The following is a 12,673-nucleotide window of genomic DNA, read 5'->3' as shown; positions in this document are numbered from 1 at the left end:
ATAGTAATAGTTTTATTTTTGGAAACTGTAGAAAAGATATTCCAAAAGTCTTTTCCCTTCTGATACATCCTTTTCCAAACCCTGGGGCTTTGTCATATCTCTATAAGTTTCTTTCTATTAGTTCTCTCTGTAGTTTATCCTTCCTGTTTCCAATCTGATGCAAGTTCCTTCCAGATCCAGCTCAAAAATCCCTTCTACTCAAAAGTCTTCTCATCAAATCCCAAGCAGAATTCAAATTTTTCCTAATTGTCTGGCCTTTTGAAACCTTGTAAATATCTCTACTTCTAGCATATTTCTTACCTAGCATTGTAACATCTCTCATATTATTCCAATTATTTGTTTCTAGGTCTGTTTTCAGCAATTAATTTTAAACTTGTTGAGAGATGATTATGTCTTGAAGCATAGTAGACACTCCAATATTTGTTGAAGTAATTAATAAATGAATAGGAATAACATAGTAATTTGGGGGAAATTTACATTGTTCACACACACAGACACACACACATAAAACTCTGAACATCCAATTTAGAGAGAGAAAGGGAAAGAGAGGAAAACGCATCCATTTACCTTTTTTTCACCCCTGAGAAAATTTATAGTGAGACTCATTCTATCAATAGAAGATTGAATTTGCAACACACACACTAAAACTTTAAGACTTGACAGAATTAAATCAGACACATGCAAGTTGAAATTCCATCTTGTCTAATAACTGTCTTGGTGTCTTCAAACACATTACTTAATATTTCTATATCTTATTTCTTCATATCTAAATAAATAAAGAAGACATAGTAGTATGGTCTATTCTCATTATTCATGGTAGTTATATTATGTAAAGTTGCAGCAAACACTAAATGAATGAATACTGAACCATTTATTCCTAGGGAAAATACAGGATGAGGTTCCTTTGAGAATCTATTCATACCATTTTCATGAACCAATTAATATATGACCTTGTTTTATGTGTGTTACTGTTAAAAGACATTGTTTTTAAGATATATGGTTAATCATTAACATTGAACTCACGGCCAAGACACTATAACTCATGCCAGAAAAAGTTTTCCTAATACATATGTTTTCTCTCTAAGGCACATGACAGTCTTTTTGAGTTAAAGAATACTAGATAGTCCTTTAGCACTGTGCTGTGGGACATTTTAAACAGTGAAATCACCAATAAAAAGAACACACAATAAAAGGAAAAAACCAAACAAAAAACAACCTGGGCATTAAAATGGCCATGAAAAGGAACTTGTTTACAGTATATGAACTGAAACAAAAAGAGCATTGCCGTGTTTGGCCTCAGCTGGGTACATGTGCATTGGGTGATTCAGATGTTTTCCATTCTGCACATGTCCATGAATGACCAATGTGCCAATGCACGTATGTACTTTGGTATCTCTCCTACAAAGAGAGGAAGGTCAGATGTTCCTCAGGGCACCATCTAGGGAAGTATGGGCACTTTTTTTTTTAAATTACTTATTACAGAGAAGAGTAGAGAATGTGTCAAGGAAAGTGGGAGTCCGAAAAGAAGCATTAGTCCTTAAGGTCAACATTGCAAGGCCATTTTAAAGATAGAGAGCAAGTGGATGTAGAGAATGGCTTACATCAATAACCAGGATTTCTAGCTCAGTGGAAACCAAGTTGTGAACAGGACCACAACTCTCAGCTGGCAATCACCCCAAGTCATAAACGGCTCCTATTTTCAATGCTTAGCAGCCTGGGAGGATTTCCTATGGTTTCTCTGTGGCAGAAAGAGCCTTGTACAACAAAAGCTCTTTCTAGGTAGTATTTAAACCTCACCCTTATTATAAAGGTGAAAATAAGAAATTTAGCGCCAAATGATTTCCTTAAATGGATGAGATATTAAGCAATAAATCTTGCTTCCCAAATCAACATGATTAAATCCTACCAAGAACAAACTTTAGAAGATGGCTGCTGGCTGAGGTAAACTCACAATCTGCACAGGAGAGTGCAAAGTATGTGCAACAATCAGGTAGGAAGAGGAAGGGAGGCTAAGAATATGTGTAGTACTGCCTATAGACTGGTAAATGCCATGTATGTGTAAATAAATAAAATAAACCCAATTTTAAATTGGGTTTAAAAAAATACAATAAAACATCTGATAGTTTTGTCCCTTTCAGAATTATTTATTATTTCCTTTGGAGTCAAGAAAATACTGAGATTTGCAGTAGTAAAATATACAGGTAGTTTTCTATTGTGATTCCACTTATTATCGAAGGTTTTCCTTTTATTTATTTATTTTTAAAGATTATTTATTTTAGAGAAAGAGAGAGTATATGAGCAGGGGGAGGGGCAGAGGGAAAGAGAATCTCAAGCCGACTCCCCACTGAGTGCAGAGCCCAACTCGGGGCTCGATCTCATGACCCTGAGATCAGGACCTGGGCTGAAATCAAGAGTGGGATGCTTAAAAGACTGAGCCACCCAGCGCCCCTCGAAGATTTTTCTTTTAAAAAATTGTTGGGGAATGCATTGGTTTGCTAGAGCTGCCACAACAAATACCACAGAGTGGGTGGCTTAAGCAATAGAACTTGATTTTCTCATAGTCCTGGAAATGGAAGTCCAAGATCAAGAGGTCGGCAGGTTTGGTTTCTCCCAAGGCCTCTCTCCTTAGCTTGCATCTGGCTGCCTTCTCACTGTGTCCTCACAGAGTGTTTTTATCTGTGCGTGCATGCTCCTCATATCTCTGTGTGTCCTGATTTCCTCCTCTTACAAGGACTCTCATCAGATTGCCTTAGCTCCACCCTAACAGCCTCATTATAACTTAATTAACTCTTGAAATGTTCTGTCTCCAAATATAGACACATTCTGAGGTACTTTGGGGGGGGGGGGGGAGTAGGGCTTCAACATTCAGATCTGGAGTGGACACAATCAGCCCATGATGGGGAATCTTGAAGGACTGTGAGAATTGCCTTTTAGCAAAGAGGCATGTGCCAGGCATCTTACACCAGGACAGGACCTACTACGGCCGCTGCCTTAATGTTGCCAGGAGTAAACCTGGGATGTGTGCATGCTTCTTGCACCTACTGGCCCTTTGATGTATCAGCCAGGCCTGCCCAAATTTTGGGAATAGATGGTTATAGCATTCCTTGCTTAAGAAGCAGCCCCTGTCTGGATTTGGGGATGATTGTGCCACACTGAGTTCTGTTTGTATAATTTGGCCTGCTCTGCCAGGCTACCTCTGGTTAATAATCCTTAGCATATTTAATCATATTAGTATAACTAACTTTTTCACCTTTCCCTTTTAAACAAGGACCCTCGAGTAGTGCCAGTCTCATGCCTGAAGGCACTGAATGTCAGATGGCTTCCTTTTTTTCACTTGGCCTCCCCCATCCACTGTACCTCAAAGCACACCCTCTCTGCTGCCTCCTGCTGGAGCCCTTGGTCCTGAACTTAGCCTGAAGAGACTAGTGGCATTGAGTAAAAAATCGCCCATCCAAGCTATTCAGAAACTCCACAGGTCAAACTGTCTTACATCATGGCAGAGCAATGAGATTAGTGTGAAAGACAGCCAGTGTTCCCAGAATGATGTTCTGATGTCATTCTCAAAATGAGTCAGAGTCTTTGTGAGATTTGTGATTGAAAGAAAAAAAAAAAAACAAAGATATCCTTTAAGATTCTGGCTTTCTTTCTTTTTTTTTTTTGCTCTAACCCAGTGAACAGTAGGGGCTATTTGCTTCAGTAATATGCTCTTCTATTCCTCCAGATCTGGCAGATCACAGTGGTCAAGCTGGGGTAGTCCAGCTCTGCTGGCAGGAGGAGCCTTCTGACCACAGCTTGGCAGGTCAGGTCGTCCAACCTGCTGTGGATCCCACTACTGACCTATTGACCTTGACACTCTAATCCTTTTGGCCCAGAGCTCATCCCCTGGTTTTCCAGTGGCTCAGTTTCTTGTCTCATATTCCCTATATATCTTGGTCACAGAACCTGCCAGGGGGCAGCCTGGATTATAGTTTCCTGCCTTCCTGAACCTTGATAGTTTCTCTTCGTCAATGGCTAGTTGATGTACTGCTTGGGTAGATATTCTAGATAAAAGATTTAAACCACAGTGTCATGACTCTTTGTCCTAATTAGTTATGAGTTATTTTGTCTATTCACCTGTTATAAAAAAAAAATAATAAGTTCAAGTACTCTTTAGGGGTGGTTAGTTTTTTAAAAAGTACGTTAGGAAAAACCCAAGATTATTTGTATAATAAAGTTTCTCAATTTCACTTATGTATGTTTTTTGGAATAGAAGACTAAGAAGTAGAGTCAGCCAGGTCAGAGGAAGTTGGACATATGTTATCCATGTCTTTGTCTATAATCTGGGTGTATTCATGGTTTTGTATCTCCCACATGCATGTGTCATTGGCCAAGTGCATAGAGGCTGAAAAAATACATGAGATGTACCGAACTACGCCTTGAACCCTCTCTGGATTTTTACCCTTGTTAAATGCTTAGTCTGTCTCCTCTAGATTAATCTCCCCAGTGGGGTGTCTTCTGTCTGAATTTATTTTATTCTATCACCTTTAAATCCTGCTTCTCTTCCTACCTTCTTATCTCCCATCTCTCTTACTTATTCCTCTTCCTATCTAGTCTGTCACCAGTGCTTTAACCTTGACTTCATCCCATTCAACTCTATTCCTAGTTATCTTTTTTTTTCCCCCAAAGGCTCCAGTTTTCAACTAAAACTAATGAGTCACAAGTATTTACCTTTTAAGCTTCCAACTTGTAGTTAAAACAGCCCGATGGGCCTCTTCTCTTAGATATATTATAGACTCTTCATACTCAAACTGAACAAAATGAAACTATCTTCTTTTGCAACACTGCTATTTCTTCTTTGGTATTTAGCATGGCTGACTGCGTCATCATTCTAAACTGCCTGAACTGGGAGCCAAAGACTAATCTTTGATGCTGTACTCTCCCTCCTGTGCAGTCTGTCACCATGTCATATTGTTTCCCTAAACCAAGCTAGCATCATCTCCGGCCTCAATAAGCAAGACAGACTCCTTTCTGACCTCCTTGTTTTCCCTGTCACTCCTCTGCACTTTGTCTTCCACTCAGCAGCCAAAGGCAGATCTTTTATCTCTACTGAAAGTCATGTCATAGAACTACAGCCTGGGATCAAGGCCCCACTTTTTCTGACCTCTATCATCTACATCCTGTGTTCATAGTCTCCCTCCTCTCCCACATCCCTCCCCCTGTTTTAAGACCACGCCAGCTATACCAGCTTTCTCTCTGTTTTTTAAAACTTGTCCAGGGGTGCCTAGGTGGCTCAGTCGTTAAGCGCCTGCCTTCGGCTCAGGCAGGGTCCTGGATCGAGCCCCACGTCAGGCTCCCTGCCCTGCGGGAAGCCTGCTTCTTCTTCTCCCACTCCCCCTGCTTGTGTTCCCTCTCTGGCTGTCTCTCTCTCTGTCAAATAAATAAAATCTTTAAAAAAAAAAAAACTTGTCCATACTGTCCCCTCTACCCTAGGAAGTTGTAATTTCTCTTCCCATTTTTCCTGGAACTCTCTTCCTCAGGTCTTCCCACGGCTGCCTCCTTCTTACCACTCTGTTCTATGCTCAAATGTCACCTCATTGGAAAAGTGTTTCCTGCTGAACATTCAACCCAAAGCAGTCTCGCATAAGCATGCACACACCCCTCCCCAACCCAGTCACTCTCTATTCCCATAAACTGTGTTATTTTTGTATCACCCCCTGAAATCATCTTATTTACTTATTTATTGCTTTCCAGTACCCATAACAGTGTAAGCTCCATGAGAGTAGGAACCCTCATGTGCCTTGTTCACTATGGTATTTGCAGCACTTACAACACTGCCAGGCATTTAGTAGGTGTTCAGTAAATAAATAAGTAGATACATTCATGCTTCTCAAATATTTTCCATGTCTTCCCTCCCCTTTCCATTCTCAAATCCACTGTTGTCCTTTAGGTCTTTGTAATTGTTCTTTTGAGCTATTGAAATACTTACCTACTGATGTACCTTTCCCCAGTCTTCTTCCTTGCCAAAGCCCACTATGCTTTGCTGCCTGGGTTATATTTTATAACTTTCTTTATGCTGTTCTTTTGCTGAACGAAGCAGCATTTCTATGACCATATGCATTCTGCCAGGGGTGGGATAGTGGTAGTTGTAGGGCTGGGAGGCTTTGCTGTGTTTGCCAAAGGGTAAACTGTATTTTTGGAAGAGCAGGCCTTTTCATTGGTTGTTGCTGGATTTAAAACTGAGGACCAGGGTTAACTATCCACAGCTGCTTCCCATCCATTAATTAGGCCCTACAACTTCTCAAAAGTATGTGTCTGTGCTTAGGATTTTCAGGCTTAGCTCACTGTGCCCTGCTTGATCTCACAGCAGATCATTCCCAATCCAATTGATAGGGAGATAGGAGAACTTTATTCTGTACCACTTTTCCACCCTGATTAATAAAGTCCGTCTCATTGCCTTGGAAGGTGATACAAAAACATTTCTTACACTCTCTGTTTGCCTAGTTGAATGTATATTTTAGTAATTTGTGTTTTTTGTATATGCCCTTTAGCACTTTAAGAAAAAAAATTGAACTCTGAATGTATCACTTTGATCAAGGAATTGTGTGTGCTCCCTGGCCTTCATGTATAGCTCAGAGTCACTGACCCACTATCAGTAAAACATGCTTTGTGAAATGTTTTCTTAGAAATGGAGATGCATTTGCACAAATTGCTTCCCATTCTCTTGGTGTCTCTTGTTAGCGGTGGCATGCATTTGTATGAAAGCTGGCAGGGGTTAGGATGCAGACTGTGGTCGTGGACCTCAGCACAGCTAACTGGCATGGACAGGGATGAAATCTGCAACTTTTGCCTCATTAGCAGCATGTCCCCTACTGAGTTAACCAGCCATAGGCAATTGGAGAACTCTGAAGGTTAATTCTTTCTGCCCATAGGTAGAGTTACAGCTCAATGGACTAAGCCCTTAAAATGTTATCACTCCAACCAGGAAATTTTAAGTGGAAAAAATGGCTGGCAGTACAAAAAGGTTAAACGAATTGAAAACAGGTCTAAAACAGACTTGCATTTTTTTAAAGAGTCGCATAAAATATTCTGTAACTTTTACAGAGGTTATGACTTGAAACATGTTCCAACCATGTGATTACCAGGAACTATTAAAATAAATAGCACAAATAGGGCAATTAAATATAGATACTCACAGCTTCAAAGCACAAGAGAAGAGGAAGTGAAGCAGCTTTGTTTTTCTTCTAAAAACAAGCAGGTGACTTTATTTGGAATTTGAATAAAGACCTTCTTTGAAAAGCTGGCTAGGGAGGAAGGCTGATGAGGCTAAAAAATTGCGATTATTTCCCCCTCGAGGGGGTCTTGTCCTGAGCTGATGTATCAGTATGAGGCAGTGCTCCTGCTAAATTACATACAAACCAAGCAGAAGAGATGGGTTCTGAGGACACAACGGAGGGATCGCTGTCCATGTAGCTTAAGATAAATGTCGTGGCTTCACTTTGCACTTCTTAGGTCGCCTGTGACCCCAAGTCACTATTCGTCTTCAACAGGCATCTGATCTTCTTCTCCTGGCTCCTGTGTTTTGAAGACACAGTGTAGTGTGGAGGACAAGAAGGTCTCTCTCTGGTCGAGATCCCTCGTAGGTGAAATGGGTACTAATGCAGATGAACTGAACTGAGTCTCTGCCTATGTATGTCTCCCGCCTGTCTGCACAGAAAGGGAAAACCAAAGACTCACTGGGGGTGCTGCTAGGCTAAAGTCAAGCCAGTAGGTCTTCAGCAGTTAGGCCACAAGGGTGATGACGAGGATGTGGCCCTTGAATAGGAACATGCCACTGTGTCTATTCATTCTTCCATTTTGGCCTGCTGGCAAAAGGCAGAATAAAGAATAATTATTTGAAATAGCTAGGATTTATTGAGCACTTAGCCATGTGCTCTATGCCAGGTACTTGGAAAATCCCATATCATCTTTGCAAGAGGTAGTTGTAAAAATTAAAAACAGCCGGGAAGCGCAGACCCAGCATCCAACTGAGGAGGCCTGTAACATGCCTCAGCCTTACCCACAGTCTGTGTCTTCACTACAGTGTTCTTCAGAACAGCACTATAACTAGCTGTCATGGTTCACAATTACTGGATAACTTGTAATTAGACATACACAAAGGATTTTCACTACTGAAGGAAGAAAACTTATTTGTGAGGAATAATTTGGTGATAGCATGACAGAATACAATACAGAGACTACAATGGAAGATACAGTTGTAAGTAAACATAAGTATTTTCCCTATTCTGATGTCTTCTGAGGTGTATATGTGAAGTTATAGAGAAATCCCAGAAGTATGGTGCTGAGAAAGGGCCCTCAGAGATCTTCTAGAATAATATGTTAGGATCATAAAGCAATATGGCAAAGTGTTTAGACTCTTACCACACAATCAGTTCAAATGGATGTTTTTGAAAAGTATATTCCCTCCTGTAACACTGAATCTTTTATCCGATTTAATTTGCAGAACTTCTTTCAAATAGTTAGCAACCTTCTAGACGAAGAAAACAAGGAAAAATGGGAGGATGCACAACAGGTAAGGCCGGAGCTGTTTCAAAACTTAAAATGAAATCGGCTAAGGAAAGCTTAAAAAATATGTGAAGAAATTAATGGCTTGCTATCCCAAGAACATAAAAGGAGACTTCTAAAAGTCATCCTAGATTACATTTTACTGATTTTAGAGAAAATAAGTGATCTCTTTTATCCTAACAATCAATGGACTGAATGATATTATAAATGTGGGAAAAACTGAACTGGTTTAAGTCATTCCTAACTTTGAGGTATCAATACATAGTAACTATGTGCCTTACCAACCAGTTTCTTTCCTGCCTACAGACTATGGGAGAAACAGCAAATCCAAAAACATATATTACAAACCGAACTGTGGGGTAATAACAAGTAAAATCATTTGCATTTACTACAACACTATGTATAATCTGGATCAGATATGCAGATGTGCATTTGGATTCAAAGCCAAGAGTTGTAAAAATGAGTTCTCATAAGAAAATTTGAATTCTGCTTTTTTTTCTCTTTCTGCTATGCACGATCAGTGTAGCAAGTGGTCTTACTGGTTTAATTATTGTTGTAAAATACCTTTCACTGCCATTTGTGCTGTACTGACATATGTATGGTTAATAACACTTTTTTTTTTCCAAATTACAGAAAAAGTGGGTTAGAGCTTAAGAAAGGGAGAATAAGCATGTTTTTAAAAATCCTGTGGAAATTTAATTTAACTGTGTATTAAAATTCTTTAAGTCTTCTGCTTGAACCTTGCTAATTCTGAGAAAACAATGCAATCTTGAAAATAAGAATATTTTCTGAGGTTCAAGTGAACCATCTATCCCTTTCTCCTCTTACAATCATGTTCTCGGTCTTCAGGAGCGAAGCATGCCCTTTTATTCCTTTTATGATAGGGGCTCTAAAAATAGTCCAGTGTGGGTCTACCTCATTATCAGGTACAAATTCTGTGCTTCTGGCCATAGCAAGAAAAAAGATCAGTCCTCAGTGTAAGACCCTGAATCTATCTTTTTCTGCTAGCTTGAATTATATATTTGTCCTTGGCTTTCTTCTAGAGGAGAGCCTCATTCACTCACTGGAAGGAAATGATTTCTTTCCCTAGAATACAGCTGCAGAGGCTAAGCACATCTTTCCAGAATGCAGGAGACTATTAATTATGGATATATTTAGAGCAAATGTATAATACCCCTTTTTAAAAGAAGACTGCAGTTCATCAGATGGCGTTATTTACTGTGAGGTCCCAACTTGAACAAACAGTGAGTGGTGTACAACTTCTCGTCAATGGAAAATCCTGAATCCCTAATCCATCTATCTACTTGTGATTTTGAGTTAGCTATATTCTTATCTTTTAAATATTTTTTAGTAGTGGTAATCCTTGATGCCTTTTTAAAGATAACTACTGGATTAGAAACAAATAAAGATAACTACTTGAAGTTAAAAAACAACAACAACAACTATTTTGTAGCTTTTACTAAAAGGTATTGTTATAAAAGCAGCTACATGGTAAATGAGTCTCCAGGTTTGTGGCACAAAGGGTGAATTCCATTTGCCACATATAGTTCATCTTAAATTCACCTGGTAATGGGGTGACCACTTGTTAGTTAACTGGCTTTATCCAAAGGAAAAAAAAAATAAGCTTTTTCTATCTTCATGAAGGTAGTTTTGCAACTTAGAGCAAGTGTCTGCTGAAAGTTAACGCTCCTCCCCTCCCATAGAAACGGAGAGGTCGAGGTCCTGTCTTCCTTGTTATCACCTCTGTCTCTCTCTCTCTCTGAAAAACATCCCTGGGTCTTCCCTGTAAGAGTCTATTTAGCTTTTTAAAAAGATTTACATACATTTCAAAGAGACAAAGAAAGAACTTAACAATTATTATTTTTCAAAAGTAAATGCCCTAAGAACAAAGGATGAAGGATGTGAGGCTGGGAGAGGGAGTCTCTCATTTCCAGCAGGGAGAATTAAGCCTCTTATTTTTAATCTGTATTTACCCTTACACTACACGTACTCATATACACCTACACAAAAACCGCAGAAAAAATACAGTAGTAGCAGAAAGCTTGGAACTGATGGAAATTTCATGCAGATTTTTGGAATGATAATGACGATGAACTCTCAGAATTCATATTTAATGATTGGAAACTAGGTAAGAAATAACATTTCTTCCCGGATTTTCCCCAAATTAAAAAATGTACAAGTACCCATGCTACACATTTCTAAGTGTAATAGTCAATTGTTCATGCCTTCAAATACATGTACCTATATGATGCATCCTCAGTGTCTGAATTTTAGTGGGGCACAGCCGAAATCTCCTGTAAACTTTACACACCGCACCTGCTATTTGCCCTGCCCAGCGTGTCTCCCTCTTACTCCGATCCCCTTCCAGCTCTGACTGTATACTTCTGCTAATCAGACTGTCTCTTCTCCTCCTGCACCAGCCTTTGTAAAGACAAAACCACTACAATTCTAATCCACTTAATTTTTTCACGGCTTCAAGGGGTGATCGTGCTGAATGGCTAAAAGAAATGAACCTAACTTCAAGACGTTCTGCTCTACTGTGGTTATCTAATGCAGGCTGACTGTATAAGTATTATGGGTGACACAGAGTAACATTCATATGACCTTCTAAATGACCTTCACTTCCCACACACTATGCCTGAATCCGGTTGTCTTTAAGCAAGGACTCCTCGGTGTGCAGCATGTGAGGTGGCGTGGTGTTGGGTTTGCTATGTATGTGTACCTGTGAAGCACCCACACTAAAACTGTTGGCATGATCCTGAAATTACTGTGAGCATTATTATTCATTCAGGAGCTACTACAGTTGTAGAAGTAAATGTTTCTCCCAAGGTACAAAAGTTACTTTGCAGTGAACTTAATAGTTTGTAAATATCTTCATGATGGCAATAAAATTTTTTTTTTCTTTCAGTGGCCATCATATAGATGCTAAGTAAAAAATGTGAGAAGTCCCCAGTGTCAGTGTTTGTTCTATGTTATATTTTTTTTTAAAGATTTTATTTATTTATTTGAGAGAGAGAGACTGAGAGAGAGAGCACATGAGAGGGGGGAGGGTTGGGAGGGTCAGAGGGAGAAGCAGACTCCCTGCCGAGCAGGGAGCCTGATGCGGGACTCGATCCAGGGACTCCAGGATCATGACCTGAGCCGAAGGCAGTCGCTTAACCAACTGAGCCACCCAGGCGCCCTGTTCTATGTTATATTTAAGTGGGGAAAGGATCCCATCAAAAGTAAAGACGGGTAATTTCTAAGTATACAATCTGCTAGATATTTTTAGTTTCCTTACATTTATGGAGGATTAATCACTGCATCATATCACTTTCAAAGTTCTTGCCCTGTGACACCTGGTATCATTCTCAACTAGTGTTTCAAAAATACAACTGCTGCCAATTGCAGAAATTTCTTCAAATAAATCAGAGCTCATCTGTGACCTCATTATGTAGTTTTTTGTTATTCCAGTGATATATTCCATGATATAGACTTTTATTCCTTCTAATCTTTGCTTCTTTTTGTAGATTTATCCTGGCTCAATAGAGTTAATGCAGGTGATTGAAGATTTTATACACATTGTTGGAATGGGGATGATGGACTTTCAGAATTCATACTTAATGACTGGAAATGTAGGTAAGAAATAGGATTTTTTCCCCAAATCTTACTGAAATTTAAAAAAAAATTGCAAGTATCTGCGCCATATATTTTAAGTATAATATCCATTGCTCATATCTTCGGGTATATGTAAGTAATGTATTATGGATACTTAGTGTCTGATTTTTAGAGAGGCCGAATCACATGTACATTATGCTCACACACACACACACACACACACACACACACACACACACACTTGCATGGATTCCTGGAGTCTTTATCTCGTCTATATTTGCACATGCACATGTCGAGGAGAATGTGGACTGCTTTTTCCATTTGCCAAATGTTCATTGGTATCTGACCTAATGTTGAAAATATATAATATATATTCCTGTGTGTTTTTTTTAAAAGTGAGTCTTCGTAATCTTCCATACATTGTTCATGAGGATGCCAAGTTACTTTTTGTTGCCGCTAGGTGTCCCAGGGAGGAGCTGAATCAGCACGGGTTGTACAGGTTTCAGGATACCTGTCAGGGTCGTGGTGCCCTTGC

The 12,673-nt window shown here is 39.5% G+C and overlaps 1 protein-coding gene across 1 annotated transcript in view; it reads left to right on the top strand.

The window, feature by feature from the left end:
- The window catches only part of ADGRB3 (adhesion G protein-coupled receptor B3), a 709,573-nt gene that overhangs the window by 352,740 nt on the left and 344,160 nt on the right, over window positions 1–12,673 (top strand). Inside the window, exons 12-13 of the mRNA XM_021691966.2 lie at window positions 8,480–8,548; window positions 12,051–12,159. Coding sequence (XP_021547641.1) covers window positions 8,480–8,548; window positions 12,051–12,159 — 178 coding nt within the window. The remainder of the gene's footprint in view (window positions 1–8,479; window positions 8,549–12,050; window positions 12,160–12,673) is intronic.

This window comes from Neomonachus schauinslandi, chromosome 8 (assembly GCF_002201575.2).
Source record: "Neomonachus schauinslandi chromosome 8, ASM220157v2, whole genome shotgun sequence".
Lineage (NCBI taxonomy): Eukaryota > Metazoa > Chordata > Mammalia > Carnivora > Phocidae > Neomonachus > Neomonachus schauinslandi.
Note: the sequence above shows the minus strand (reverse complement) of the source record. Positions and strands in the feature narration are given on the sequence as shown.